The 15,356-nt window shown below is 43.4% G+C and overlaps 1 protein-coding gene across 2 annotated transcripts; it reads right to left on the minus strand.

Moving 5' to 3' along the window:
- Positions 1-437: 437 nt before the first annotated feature.
- On the minus strand, positions 438-15,280 carry parpbp (PARP1 binding protein). Of its 2 annotated transcripts, none has more exons than XM_061029946.1 (11): positions 15,159-15,280; positions 14,649-14,804; positions 13,340-13,576; positions 13,141-13,248; positions 11,988-12,158; positions 11,262-11,416; positions 8,065-8,248; positions 7,750-7,931; positions 5,985-6,066; positions 1,848-2,013; positions 438-1,324 (listed from the first exon to the last, which is right to left on the minus strand). In XM_061029946.1, the coding sequence occupies exons 2-11, from the start codon at positions 14,796-14,798 to the stop codon at positions 1,008-1,010; spliced, it is 1,752 nt and encodes a 583-aa protein (XP_060885929.1). In that variant the 5' UTR covers positions 14,799-14,804; positions 15,159-15,280; the 3' UTR covers positions 438-1,007. The 2 variants fall into 2 exon arrangements, with proteins under 2 accessions (XP_060885929.1, XP_060885928.1); XM_061029945.1 differs by having other exon boundaries at positions 438-1,363.
- Between the last annotated feature and the right edge of the window lie 76 nt (positions 15,281-15,356).

A 15,356-nucleotide genomic window follows, 5' to 3' on the forward strand; every position in this document is an offset into this window, starting at 1 on the left:
CAAAACTTTACCAGACTACCTGAAGCTAACCAACACATTATATATTAATTAACCTAAAGAGATAGATATTAACTCTATATAGCTATAGCTAGCAGCGTTAGCTGACCAGTTAGCATAGACTCTGTTTTTAAATGTAGCCTAATAAAACTTTACCAGACTACCTAAAGCTAACCAACTCATTATATATTAATTAACCTAAAGAGATAGATATTAACTCTATATAGCTATAGCTAGCAGCGTTAGCTTACCAGTTAGCATAGACTCTGTTTTTAAATGTAGCCTAATAAAACTTTACCAGACTACCTAAAGCTAACCAACACATTATATATTAATTAACCTAAAGAGATAGATATTAACTCTATATAGCTATAGCTACAGTTAGCAGCATTAGCTTACCAGTTAGCATAGACTCTGTTTTTAAATGTAGCCGCGTTAGCTTAGACTCTGTTTTTAAATGTAGCCTAATAAAACTTTACCAGACTACCTGAAGCTAACCAACACATTATATATTAATTAACCTAAAGAGATAGATATTAACTCTATATAGCTACAGCTAGCAGCGTTAGCTTAGTTTTAGCTTAAAAATCTGCAATAAGGGGTCAAACAGTTTGGCTTGTTCTGTCTGAAGTTTTTGAAATACGCTTGCAAGATCTCTAAATGTAGCTGCAGGCTTTAGTTCGCCAGCTGTATACACCTGCTTCTAGTCCTAGTGCTAGCTAGCTCTAGCTTACTTTTAAGCGAAACCGATGCTAGCTCTAGCTCTGTTTAATGTACAGAGTCGACCGCAGTTTTGAACTCCTTCATCTACTGTAACGCTAATCACATAGTTCCTTGTGAAGCCGTTTCCTGAATACATTTATCAGACTGTTTGACAGCCTAATTTGAAAACGCCCCTGCAACACCAGATTAAAAACAAAAACAAAAAACGAACGACCTTCCGTGCCTTAGTTTGAACGTCGTTCTACAGTCTGTCCACCGCAACAGCATGAAACCAGAACAAATAATCGTCAAACTCTGAAGAAGCTGGTAAGTTTCCCCTGCCCTGCTATCAGCTTTTTCTTACTCGAGGTCTTGCCCACATTCTTGCCGGGTACTTTCACCGAGACACTAGTTGGCTGTTTTTTCTGTGGAGGCTCATTTTCTGATCCCCCCTGCTGGTCAGAATCCACCTGCTTCCTCTTGTTGCCCTTGTTTTGCATCCGAGCGCCAGTTTTCTTTCTACTTCCCGCGAGTCTGTGTTGGGCATTTCCACTTCTTGGCCCGAGCGCGACTCCCCGCTGTTCACTGCTCTGTTTCTTATTTTCAGAGGTAGAAGTAGGCACGTCTGGAAAGATTGAAACAGAGCAAAAGCAAATGTGACAACCTGGTCGGAAAAAAAAAAAGGGAAAGTGCTGTGACGAAATTGCTGACGTTAGCTGCTAGCTGAAGCAGGCTGTGTGTTTACTCTGCGAAGTTGAAATTTAACATCTGTCATGTAACCTGATGGAGCCGAGCCTGAATTCCCACGGAACAAAAGACAGAGGGGGGAAATGGGCAAAAAGTCTGTGTGAGTGTGTGCTTTTTTTTTTTGGTTTTACAGATGTGGACGTGAGCAGGTTTTTATAGAAAGGGGGACTCATTTAATATAATGATATAAGCACCAGTCCCACGGCTGGGGCTGAGAAGAGGTCAAGGCTGGAGCTGAGACGGTGTGCCTGGGCCTCGGTCCAACTCTGTGGCGTCAGACGAAACAGAAATCTATCCCTTGTTTTGAGCTTTTTTTTTTTTTTTTTTTTTTTCTTTTTTCTGCATGCAGTGAAGCTTATTAAAATCGGTATGATTTGGTGAAATAAAGACCGAATCTGTACCTGTTGTTGTCTCCTCATCCACAGCTGGAGGGGTTTTGGGTTTGGGCGCCGCGTGCACACAGGACGGGACCTGGCTGGTGCTGGGGAACTCCAGCACGCGGTTCAGGGGCAGTTCTTCATCTTTGTATGTGCACGCAAACTGGGATCGAATGACTTTGTCTTCGGCCTGGAAGAAAAACAGAAAGAAAACACAACTTTACTCTAGCTGCTATATCACGGTTAGCTAGCGTCTCTGACCCTGTACAGGTGGGCCTTGGTTTCCAGGTTTTAAAACGTCATTTCTGAAGTGTCAGGATTTCCCCCGATGGGATTCTGATTCGACATCTTGCAGGTATTTGGTCATCAACCAAAGTAACGTCTAAAGATTTCTTCTGAAATATAAAAAGCCCCACCCTTCTTCGACTGCTGGTGGTGCTCCATAGAAAGTCAGAGGATCTAAAAGTCTTGAGGGTTTAGTCTAGGAACAATGAATATGTATGAAAGTTGATTTGTCCTCCAACAAGGGCGAGGGGCTAAAGTTTCTGGCTTTAACTTTGGTCAGTTTTTTGGGAATTGAAGAAGAGGAGGGAGCTCCATTATCGCAAAAATTATTAAATTTGACACCAGAAAATCAAATTGAACAATTTTCAAATCGTCTCCAAATATCCTCTTCATCCGTTTGAAGCTAAACTAGCGTGTATACGTTTTGTCCTTTAGGCCACTTGAAGACGCCTTAGTCACTGATAAAGAAAGGTGAATTATGTACTTGCCCTAGTTAAACAAGAGAATCAGTTTTCTGTTTCAAAGACAGTCGACCAGCAGCTCATTAAAAAGCTTTAGATTAGTTAGAACAATGTGAATGATACTGAAGGCTACAAATCCCGGTTTTTTTATCCACTGTTTGATCTATGTCTGCTTGAGATTATCACGATCCAAGGATTTCACCCTTCAGGCCAGTGGGCCACAGTTGGGAAGGGAGAAATCTGCGGGAAATAATGCAGCGAGCAAAGCTGGGTGGGTCCGTGAGGCACAAAGGGATCAAAGCCTCTCTGTGCCGTTTTTTCAAAAGAACTTCTTAAAAAAAAAAAAAAAAAAAAAGAGCGGCCTAAAAACAACAGCAAGCCTTCAAAATCAAGGCACACTTCAATAAGTGAGCTAAAAATCTATGCTGCCCTGGTTGCATGCTAATAAAAACATATCTGGAGCACCTCGGAAACAATGGGAGGGGATGGAAGAGTGAACACGGCCAAACTGTGACTGACGGGAGAACATCTAATCCAATTACAACAGGTGGGAGCCCCAACGTGGCACCGTGCGGTCAGACGGCCCTCATTCCTCTGAAGAAGGATGTCCCGAAATAACCTCTGTGCACCGGCTGACATAAAGCCACAGACACCTGACCAACACATTCCTGATTCCCCCCCAAAAAAAAAAAACAGGTGCAAACAATTTTCTGCGGGCGATGTGTTTTGACGCATGTTCTCACGCGCAGGTGATAGAAGTGAGAACGAGGAACAGGTGCATCATTACTGCTGTCCGTATCTGAGACTTAGAGTGCAGATAGCGCCACATTAGGAGATCGAGTCAAGCGTTTCGATCATCTGTGGCCCCCCCCCCCCCCCCCCCCCGAGAAAAGCGATTTGGAAAACGTCCCAAAAAGCAGAAACTAAATCTGTCCCATCTCGGTTGACGTCAGCGCATGATGAAACCCGCTGGACAAAGTCTGGGATAAAGTCATCGAGCAGACAACAGGAAACAATAACCTTTCAAGTTCCCCCCTTTGCTAGTCGAATTACGCGACTGATATGGCATCTTCAAAGTGAAAATTGATGCAGAAAGCTTCCGCTCGCCGAGTTCAGGAAGCGGTGAGCTGCCCAGGGACCATTACAGCGCACTCAAACAGGAAGGCAGCCAGAGTGTGGGGAGCTAAAGTGACATCTGCTAGCTCAATCAAATAAAGGGGAGCCATTTCACAAAATGTGTTTAGCAGCACGCACAAGAGTTCACACAGCCGGGGCTACTTTATGTTGAACGATCAGACCTACATCCAAATCTAAAGCTGGACATGTCGGGGCGTTCGGGGTTGACTCAGCAAGTGTGGAGCCTGGAGAGGCTGGAGGAGACGTGCTGTAAAGGTTGCAACACTACACTGTAAAAAACAATATCTGTCCTGTTTTTTTTTTTTTAAATGTTGTTGTAAAAGAAATGGAAAAGTGGTAAAGTATCATAAGTAAAATGTATAAAAAGAAAGAAAATTCATGCATGTAAGATATGAACTTTAAAAGATTGATATGTAGGGCTTGGAAACATGTTCATTATATGTTATAATGTATAGAGAGCCTGGACAGGGTGAGCACTGAGCAGGGTCCCAATCTGCATAAATCAGCACCTGAATGAGTTTTTCCAACCAGGACTCTGTTGACATTTTTAATAACCAGTCTTTAAAGGTCCCATATTCTGCTTTTTCTGGTTTTATATGCTCTTTAGTGTGTTTTCCAAGTGTCCTGTGCATGTTTAGGCACATCTATGGGCAAAAATTCAAAGTCTGCAGAAACGCGGCTTCTCCTACGTCCTCCTGTTAGCTGTAGCATTAGCTGCATGTAACGCTCGGTTCTAGACCCCCCTCGAAAAAAATGTGTCAGTGTGACGTCTTGTCAGTGTGAGATCACTGATCTAAGCCCATTGGCTCGTTGTGGCAAGCCCTGCAGCTCATGTTGCACGCCCGTTAACTTCTGTGGCATGCCCACGATATGCCGTAGCCTGCGGTAGCACAGTAGTGCTAAGGTGCTAATGGTTTTTGCTCCCCGGCCCTCGGAGCCAAAGTGGCTGAGCAAACTGACCAATCAGATCAGACTTGGCACACGTGGGGACTCTGAACGTGGGCACTTCAGAGCCTTAGAGAGAGAGTCAGAAGAGAGCCGGTGCATGGAGCGGCAGTTCATGAAAACAGACACTTTTTAAGAACTTTAGCTATTGTGAACATACTTTAGTAGGTACATAGATTAAATATACGAACCCCAAAAAGGGCAGAATATGGGCTCTTTAAGCTCGGTTTCCATCAATGACAAAATGAAAAAGGAAGCACTCACACTAGGTCATCTGTACCCTGCCAGTTGAGCATGTTTGACCCCCCAAAGTCCAGTTTGTTTGACTTATGTGACGCCTCCATACTGTGTCCCAGCAGGGAACACTTCCTTCACTCTGTTAGTTTGAAGAGGTTGTTCAACAGCTACACAACGTGGACATGACGTATAGCCTAATGGATGCACACCTTCCTCTCTTCAATCATTTAAACATTCTAGGCAAAGGGTTCCCGTTGATCAGATGTGTAGGTTGAGTGTTTGCTCCAAATTGGGGCAGACGCGAAAAAAAGTTAGCTGGATAAAAAAAACACAAGAACTTGGAGGCCTTCTTGAAAATCAGTGTTATGATGTGATGACTTATAGACAAGAGATAACTGTGCAAAGGCCCGATTGGGCCTGGAGCAATGTGAGTGCAGGATGGTAGAGAGGGACCGGGAAAGGGGGGGGGGGGGGCGTTTGTGCTTGGGGCAGGGTACCGGGCAACTGGGCGCTAGTGTGAGCTGAACCCACCAAAGAAGAAGACACACCAATGAGTAGAAGTCTGAGGGAAAAAAAAAATCCTACATTCAAATGCAAAAAACCAAAGATCATAACCTCAGTCAGCGTTATTCTAAAATAAAAGTTGTATAATCATGCTGAACAGATTCTCTTACACTGAACCTGGAAACATTCAGGTACAAAGAGAACATCCGAGCTCAAGAGGAAGGAAGTCAGTCAGATCCTTCTATCGGATACACTCTATGTTTTCATTGTGCAGTGGCCCCGGCCCCTGACAATAGAACAACTTATCATCCGGATAGGTTAATGGTTTGAATCCCCCCCCCCCCCGATATATAAGCCGCTTTATGCCGCTGGATTTACCCGGCACCCTCAAACCGACACTAAGAGCTAAAACACAGCTGTGCAAACGAGAGCGGTGGAAGTCAGTTACGATGTGCGCTTCAGCTAAGAAAACAAATCATAGAAAAGCAGAGGAGAAATTACAGGATGTAAAGACATTATTTTCAGTGTTTGTACATCTGATTCAATTTGGAGCTAACGGATGGTTTGGATGACAAGGGGGGCCCTGCGTTACCTTGGGCTTGAGCAGGTCTAGTCGGCTCTGGACTCGGTTTCTCAGAGGTTCTGGAGAACAACCGGTGGACACTTCGGGGGATCTGAGGGGCGGAAAAAAGCAATGCAAGATGAAGACAAGTTAATAAAATGAGAAAAATAAGAATGTTACATGAAAACTAAAAAAAATCCAGGGACTGCTTTTTGGACACTCGTTTTTTCCAACGTGTCAGATGTCGGAGGAGCAGCATGTGAGAGGTCAGCCGCTCCATGTCATCCACCTCCGTCATAACATCCAGAGGCTATTTTTCACGTTTTTATTTATTTTTCAGATGTTTGACTGGATAAAATTGTTCCAGTGTGGTGTGGGAGGATTTTCCTCTGGACGGTTTTCAGGGGGAGAGTTAGTGTCATGTTGGTGTAATTTTTGTTTCCCGCTGAATCCTGGTGCGGTTGGAAATAATCGTGTAATAAAAACATCAAAAGCAAAAAAATAAGCAATTGGACGGTTGGACAAAGTCCTATCATAATGGGGGTTTGTGGTTTAATCTGACTCCCATTGCGTCGTCATGGCGATATTATTGTTGCAAAAATGTTTATGACTAAATGGATGTAGCACAGATGTGTTTGTGGATCTACTGACACATTTGTTTTGTTTTGTAACAGTCTTATCTCCATAGGTCAAAAGGTCATTGACCCTAAAAAAAAAAAAAAGTTGAAGCAGCAGAGATCCAGCTCCACTGGATTTCTGTCCACAGTGTCACAATCGTGCAAAGCCAGAATTTAGAGCTTTGATCCAGGGCTGCATCAACATGGTTAACCTTACGATTCAGCCACACATTTTTTTTTTTTAATTCATCACAATAGCGCAATTCAACCAGACGTCTTCTTCAGGTTCAAAAAGGATCACCTGAAGAAGACCTCTGGTCCAAACGTTGTGATTGTGATCTTACAATTCAACAACTAATGGCCAAGTCAAGGCCAAGAAATTTGTCCTTGGATCCTCAACTTTACACATAAAACCTATTTTTTTAAGAGTAATTGGAAGATATGAATGTGTCTGTTAATAATGCCTGAAAACAAGATAAAAGATTCGCTGAGTGCTTCATATCTACAGAGACAAATCAAACAAAAAAATCTGTATTTTTGTTTTTGTCACAGCAGGTTGTTGGGCGGAGGGGTTAGGGTTGATTCAGATGTGAAACCTAACCACTAGATGCCAGTAAATCCTAAACACCGCTCCTCATAATGTCAGAAGACATTAATGTAATAATGACAAATCTACACAATTTGTCAGAGCGACAACTGAAAACAAATAACAACACTCTTTTTGGTGCAAAGATGATGTAAATGTTAATCCTGCGTTTGAATTTAGAGCAAGCTAGTAAAGGTGCGCTAACTCATGTGGGCAGGTCATGAGCTGTACGGCCTTTTCATCGGTAACTACAGTATTTGTCAAACTGAACATCAGACCTGATGAGGACGCTAGAAGGAAAGTTGAGGGATCAAGAATTAATAAAAAAAGTTCACCTTAATCTCCCCAAAGGTTTCCACATATCTCTCCAAACCAGTGTCAACTTTTTCAAGAGAGTCACCATTAGGGTTCATCTTCCGGGGGGGGGGGGGGGTCAAGAAAGTCTGTACCAAATCCCACCCCCATCCGTCCAGTAGCTTTTTAGGTAAATTAATTTGGACTGAAGTGGTGGACTGATGTGCACACAGCTGGGCGTGTCTGAAGATCTGCACACATCCAACAGTTAACCTCAAATTCACTATTTCATGCCGACCTGAACAGCGTGAGGACGCAGGTCCCCTCCGCTCCGCTGAGGACGGGCTGATCCTCGGACAGCAGATCTGCTTTGTTCCTGCACGGAGGCTTCAGGGCGTCTTCATCCAGCAGCGCCATCAGCACCTTCACCGTGTCCCGACCTCCGTACGCCGTGGCGTGATTGACTGCGTAGGCTTTTGGCTGGAGAGGGCCGACAACGCATCAATCGTTAGCTCACAAAACTGACTTTTAAAAAAAGGGGGGGGAAGAAATGTGGACACAAAAGCCAAAAGCGTTAGCTGCCTGGCTGGATTTGCACGGGGTTATACATTACCCTGGCAGGGCTTATCCCCGTCCCGCTTCCATTAGCGCTCCGTTTCTGGATCAGGTGGAGCTGGCGGACCCTCTCCTTCAGCTCCGTCGTCGTCTCTTCTGCTGCGGCGTAGACGGCGTCCTCGCTGCTGCGTCCCTTCACGAGCACAGACCTGATGGCGGTCACCAGCTTGGCTCCACAAACACTGAGAAAAAAAGAAAACACAAAGACAGTCGTAAGAGCTAGAGCTTATAAGACTCTTCTTCTGCAGAACACACACACACACACACACACACACACACACACACACACACACAGATTTTCCTCCGGACTGAATTATTAGCATCAGAAAGTTCAGCCAAAATTTGCCAACATGAATAACTCGGAAAACCCAGAAAAGCCTTCAAACGTCTCCAGAAGATATACAGCACTTTCACTTTCAATTTATTGGTTACTGACTTTAAGAACCCGGAGCACTTTTTGCAGTGTTTAACTCCAAGTTGAGCTTTTTTTTTTTTTCCCCCCCCTCTGCCTCTCAGCCGTGCCAATGTTAACAGTTACATAGCAGAAAGTACCATCTAAATCCCTGTTTTAATGCACGCCGGGCACTGCCAGAGCGCCCACCAATGTACTGTGAAAGAGAGAGAAACTCCAGGATTTTCCTCTGTGGAGTTTTTTTTTTTTTTTTTTGGGAGGGGGGGGGGGGATTTTCTTACACGATCATCCGGGCGTCACGTCCAAAAACTACAGTAACATATCTCTTCTGTAAGGTTTCTAACAGTCAAGGGCGTCACGTCGGGTTTCTTTAAGAAGTCCAGGTCAGGGCCGAAGAGAAAAAAATCTGAACTCCTTTTTTAGACACGCTGATGAAAATCTCTTAGGAAAAATATCGACGTCCTCAAAATGTAACAATGTGAAAAGAAAATGCTTTGTGAGTTTTTACCCGGGCAAAAACTGATATATTACCAGCTTAAACGTATCTTGGAGTAATCCCACTATAAGCCTGCAGAGGGCACTCAACGGCGCTGTTCTGCAAATCACACGACAGTTCCCCGAGACGACTTCAAGCCTCTACATAAGCTGTTAAAACATCTTTACATAGGCTCTCTTCTCCCAGCTCTGGAGAGCCCTCTCCTGGCAGCCCTGCAGCGTTCTGCCCCACCCTGGAAGGCTTCCAGAGAATTGGCCAATCAGAAAGTGGGCACATGGGGGAGGGGGGCCTTAAAGGCTTTATATTTGATTTTTCACTCTTAAATATATAAATCAAGTATATCCTCTGAAAATAACTCTGTGAGTCATGACTGTCTACAATGGGTGTAACACCCGAGTCCCACTGTCTGTGATGTTTTCAGAGTCCTATCTTCACTTTGTTTACATCGCCAGGACAGCCGGCTGACTCCTCCCCTCTCGTATAAAAGTTGTTTAATTGAGGGACTAGAGAAAAGAAGAATAACATACTGTACTCACTGCTTAACTGTGTTTCTAGATCACGCTCATTTCAGGTAAATTTACATGCAGTGTGAAGATACGAGCATAATAAAGATCGCTAGCATTAGCATGCTAACACAACAATGCAGCGCGAGTTGTTTTGGTTTCATGCTGGTGCTCAAGGGCGACATCTGCTGGATCAAAAAAAAAAATCGCATATAAAGCCTTTAAAGAGACAGCAGCTGAAACGAACCATTTCAGGCAGAGGATGAAATTGGAGTTTTTCCACTGAAGCCAGAATAAATAAAGAGTTTTTTTTTTTGAGTCAAAACTTCTCTTTAGGTTTCACAGACTGACAATACGAGAGTGAAAATGAGAATAATGTGGGATCTTTAAAGCTGCAGGCAGAGGCATTTCTGATACTGGTATGGTACTGGTAATAAATCTTGTGTGCTCTAACACATGCTCGAAAAAAAAAATATCCAGAGAAAAAGGTAGAGAGAGGCAGAGGTCCAACTCTGACCCAGCTCTGATGTGAACGAGCCGGGCTCAGTAACAGAATCATTTGGGAAAACAGATGTTCAGTGAACAAAGGCCCTGAACTCTCCACAGAAGGTGTTTGTATGAGGAAACACAGTACTCCACCGAGAGCGTCGAGGCACTGTCTGTTGAAAGACACATGTTGGCCGGGTTCACCGGTGTCTCTTCAGACCTCGAGCGCTCTCATAAGAGTCTTCATGAACCGAGAACCCTCAGAAAGTCGAGTCGCTGCACAAAAAAACACCACAGTGTGCAGTTAACGTCGCTTCTTAAGCTCTTTCTTAACAGTTTCACCCCAAAGCTCAACCCCTCGCACGGTGGAACGTAACACTAAATCATCTCTGATAGCCTCTTGTGTTGTGGTGCCAGGTGCTTTGACAAAAATGATCCGTAATGATTCAAGGAATGATCTGAGGTTTGACGATAATTCATCAAAGTAAGAGCTCCAACGCGTCCCTCGACGAAAAGAAGGAGCTTTGATCTCGCAAAGATGAACATGCTTAAGCAATCCAAATGTTATCATGAGCAGCTTGATGCCGCGGGAGTCATTACAAGGGATTTAAAAAAAGGATGTGATAAGGAAAGCGAGTGGGACAGGTGGATTTATGATCACAGGTGTGATGTAAGTGCACAGGTGCCTGCCAGGCCTGTAAATATTCCCCACAAGTAAAAGGAAACAGTAGCAGGAATAAGTTCGGCTTCGTAATTCAGAATTAAAATGTCCTCGCAGGAGAGAGGAAACTCTCCTGTCGGGTTTCAGCGATTCAAAGAAAATCCCACTCGGGCATAAATCACCCCCGTCGACTGTGACCTCCGGCGCTGCCAGGTGGAAACACACGCACGACCGTTCTTGGAATCTGTGAATTCCCCTAATCAGCTCGGGAGGATTTCTCTGAATCCGAATATGTTTATTAGTGTTAGACGTCAGAAGAGTAAACAACAGAGGAGTTTGTTTTTTTTATAGAGGTGCATGACAAGAAGCAGCTTGTTCTATCTTTCATCGATTAGCTTCTGCAAACAAGTGACATAGAAATATGTTGACTAGAACAAACACACTTTTTGTTGTTTTTTTGTTTTCAATTTGCCTGAAGGTTACTGCGCGCTACAAGCGGGTGGCCTGGGTTCAAATCCAACCAGTTGCTCCTCTCCCCACTCTCTCTCTCTCTCTCTTCCTGGTTTCTGACTCTATCCACTCAGAGGAAAGTGTAAAACAGAGAGCGAGTGTGGAGGGCACAGATGAATTAGTGTACCTTGGGTCAGGAACCTCCCCCAGGATTTCTTCCAGGTTGTCTATAAACTGGACAAAGTCCGACAGGCCCTTGACATGTTTCCTCAGCGGGTCGGACTCAGCCGGAGCGTAGCCCTTCCCTCCGAGCTGGATGGCCCTCACGAAAGATGTCACAGCCTGCGGAAAAAAAAAAAAAAAGTGTGAAACAGACCCAGCGGAGAGGATTTAAGACGCTTTCAGGTCGTAGTTCTGAGAAGAATTGAGTAGAATGAACGTCCAAACTCCATGTGATCTGCAGAGTCCCTCTGCACCTTTAAGAAAAAGCTAAAGACCCAGCTCTTTCATGAATACCTACTAACTTAATGATGATGGTCTCCATATTATTGATGATGATGATGGTAATGACGATGGTTTTTGTTTGATAACGACGACTTATAAGATGGTTTCTATACTGATTAGAGCTCTCAAGAACTGCCCTCAATGTTGTGCTTTGCCTCTGGTCACTTCCTGTCAGCACCTGTGTGTCCAATCAGACTCAAAGCTGATCGTTTGCTCTTACTGACATTGTTCTCTTTTTTCTAGATCCTTGCTTGTGTTGTTCTTACTCTCTGATGTACGTCGCTTTGGATAAAAGCGTCTGCTAAGTGAATTGTAGAATTGTAGTTTTGTTATTCTAGTGACGTCGAGGGTGTGTGTGTACGTCATCGCTGAAGTCTACAAGCACATCCTGAGTCGTGTTGTTTCTTACCAGGAAGAGAGAGGTGTTGTCGTTCTGCGCGGCGTGCTTCACGTCGGTGAAAGCCTGCCGCCCAAGAGCGCGGTCGGGGACGTCGAGGGTCAGCGCCGAGGCCATGTCGTTCTTGGCGTTCACGAGCAGACTCAGATAGGAGCAGAAAACCCTTCTCACTGCCATCTTCACCTGGTGACATAAACAGAATAAACATCACTTAAATCCCTGAAAAGAAAAAGATTTTATTCAAGCTGCTTATGGCCTACCTAACAAGAATCAGCTGATCTATTTTTTTTAAATCTATATTGTGGTATCTATCTATTTTTTTTATATATATTTTTTCATTTAAATTGTACTGTGTTCACTTTTTGTTTGCAATCTTTTCTCTTTGCTGCTGTAACACTGTAAATTTCCCCGTTGTGGGATAAATAAAGGATTATCTTATCTTAACAAGAATCAGCATTTTTTACACTTTTCAAAACAAACAAGTGAAAACAGGCAGATGTTGTCATCTTTAGCCCGAGGTAACACGGCTGTTAGCATCAGTCCTTTCATCCAATTCTCCTCTAAAAAAAGCCAATCAGAGTTAAAACTATTCTTCTAGTTAAACTTGTGTCTTGAGTCCATTTAGGTTGTGTTTATAATCCACCTAAGGGGACAACACTTTTCTTTTTTACTACACCACTAAAAACAGCAGCTGACAGCTTGTATTAAACGACTGACATCACTGTAGCTGGTGGAGCAGCAGAAAGCCTCAAACTTAAAATAACTCATAAATTCACAAGTGACAGAGAAGAGAGAGAGAGAGAGAGGGGGGGGGGGGGGGGGAAGAGAGAGTCTGTTACGGGAGCTCTTCTCCAGCCTTCACATTATGTTGTGTTTTAAACATGTGCCTGGTAATTGAAGTCACATTGCGCTCTTAAATCTGGACGATATGATATAGAGTTCCTGTCAATAAGAGCAGGACGGAGTCCAGACAGAAATTAAGTAAGTGAAATCTGGGAAAGTAAAAGTGTGGATTATCGCCAGAGGGAGAGAAAGGATTTCATTTTTCTGTAAAAAATGATCCGGATGAGGGCAGAGGGCAAAGTGGAACGAGGGGTTTCTTATTGTTTATGACAGAATTGCACCTTTTATTAGTGCTTTAAAAAAAAAAGGGGGTTTGGTTTACCTGTGAGCTGCAGCGCCTGCTTTGACTACTAGACGGTGTTGACGGGACTGAGGAGTCTGGCAACCCGGAGACCTCCATGTTGCCAGATAAGAATTCAAACATCTGGATCTTTTGGGGACAGAATAAAAAAAAAAGTATTTAGAGGGATAAATCAATCGATCTATGACGCAGTAGCCAATCTGATCATCGATGTGCTCACCGGGCTCACGGGCTCATCTGGATCCGAGTCCGCCAGCCTCAGCTGTTTGTACATGGAGAAGATATCGAGCAGGTCCACCGTGTTGGAGCGTTTCAGGAAGGACTCGTAAGCCTCGCGGATGAGATCATAGTTCTCCAGGCGTGCAGAGTCGGGGGGCGGCAGGTGAAGTTTGTCTAACAGTAAGTGTTTCCAGGCCATCAGGACATCACTCAGGGCCACTTTGAACTCTCCGCCGCGCTGTCACAGGAAGAGAGAAAACGGTGAAAGCAGCAGCCGTAATTACCGACAGCCTGGAACCAATCAGTCCTAAAAAAAAAATAAAAAAAAAGGCAGCGAGGACCTTCTCCCACAGTCCAAAAGTGAGCCATGAGCGGTCTCAGCCGGAAATCTGCGGTAATGTCATCAGTTACAGACGTGATGACAGTCAGCCTGATGGTTCAATTGAATCAGGCCATTATGATGATGTGAATCGGGCGCGTGCAACTTTCTCTTTTTTGGGGGCTGCTGGGTGACTCATAGTAAGAACACAGAATATTATATAAAGTACGGTAACTTCTTGTTTTGTTAGTTTATTTTGAAATTCCCCAGAACTGATTGCACATTCGATACGGTTGGCTCTATAATGATCAGCAGAATATAGAGGCCTTGCACGGTTTCGTAAGAGCGGGACGAATATCAAAACAGCTTCATGTGGTCGCCCTGACTCATGTGATACAATAATCAAATCTCCGGTTCCAAATATCGATATTTAACTTGGAAGAAAAGTCAGATTTTCCTGCCAATTTCTCTCTTACTGCCATTACTTCCTGGTTCCTTACTGTGGCGCTGATGCTGATTGGCTAAAGAAGAAGACAGCGTGACAATGTCCAACTGCTTTGAAAAGACGGTAAGAGTTCAAGTGTGATAAGAGATGAAACTGCAGTGACAAATACTTAAATCCTGCTTGTTGATGGTTTAAGGGGCATTTTGTATTCTTCAGTTTATAACATATTTTAAATTATAATTCAAGATTTGTCTTTTAATATATCGATATATCTGTGATTCCCACCCCTGCACTTTAATAATGGATGAATGACCAAAAGGCCAACACAAATCTCAGCTGTAATAAGTGATTGGATTACTTTGAGTATGAATATGTAAAGTTATACTTTTTGACATTACGCACCTTTCCAGTGTTTTTTTAATTCTTGGATGGACAATTGTGTGCGTTAATGTCGTGTTTGTTTGCATGTGTTAGAAGTGTTTTTCCTTTACGGCTGAGATAAGAATGTTTGCTGATCTGTTTTCATCACAGGATTTGATTTGTTACCTGCTTTTTAACTTCAGCCATGGCCAGCTGCAGCACCATCTGCATGCCATCAGCTCCATGAATGGTGGTCCTCTCAGAGTCTAAAACCCTGTGGCACTCTCTCCTAAAAACCTTCACCACCACCTTCATACTGTCACCTAAAGCCTCCATGTTTTCCTGAAACAGAAAGAAAGAAAGAAAGAAAGGTAATTACTCCCCAAGAACTTGGAAAAACATCCAAGTTTAAGTTACTTAACATTTAAAAATGAACCAGATTTAACTGCAAGATTCAATAACTGTAATAATATTAGATCACTTTAATCAAGAGTCATTTCTGGTTAAGTTGGTTCATTTTTCATTCTAAGGAAAACACTAAGTCCGTTGGCCTTAAAATGGTAACAAGATAGTTTACAATTTATGCCAACAAATGAGTCAGAAAGTGTTTTATTTAAACTCCTGCAACACATAAGAAGATAACTCCAGTCTAGAGCTAATTTAAAATAAAAAGAGTGATAGATTAATTGTGCAAACCTGTAATATTGCAGTTGTTCGCGTCCGAGAAACACACGGTCCACGACGAGAAGCAGCTGTTTTGAAATCTTAAATCACTGATGACGTGTGTTGCTCTTGACCAATCAGCTTGAATCAAACAACATTAGGAGATGCCAAATGATAAAAAATGTTCCCCCCTGCATTTTAAATTAGTTTTTCATGTTAGACGACCACACA

The sequence above is a fragment of the Labrus mixtus genome, chromosome 22 (assembly GCF_963584025.1).
Source record: "Labrus mixtus chromosome 22, fLabMix1.1, whole genome shotgun sequence".
NCBI classification, from domain to species: domain Eukaryota; kingdom Metazoa; phylum Chordata; class Actinopteri; order Labriformes; family Labridae; genus Labrus; species Labrus mixtus.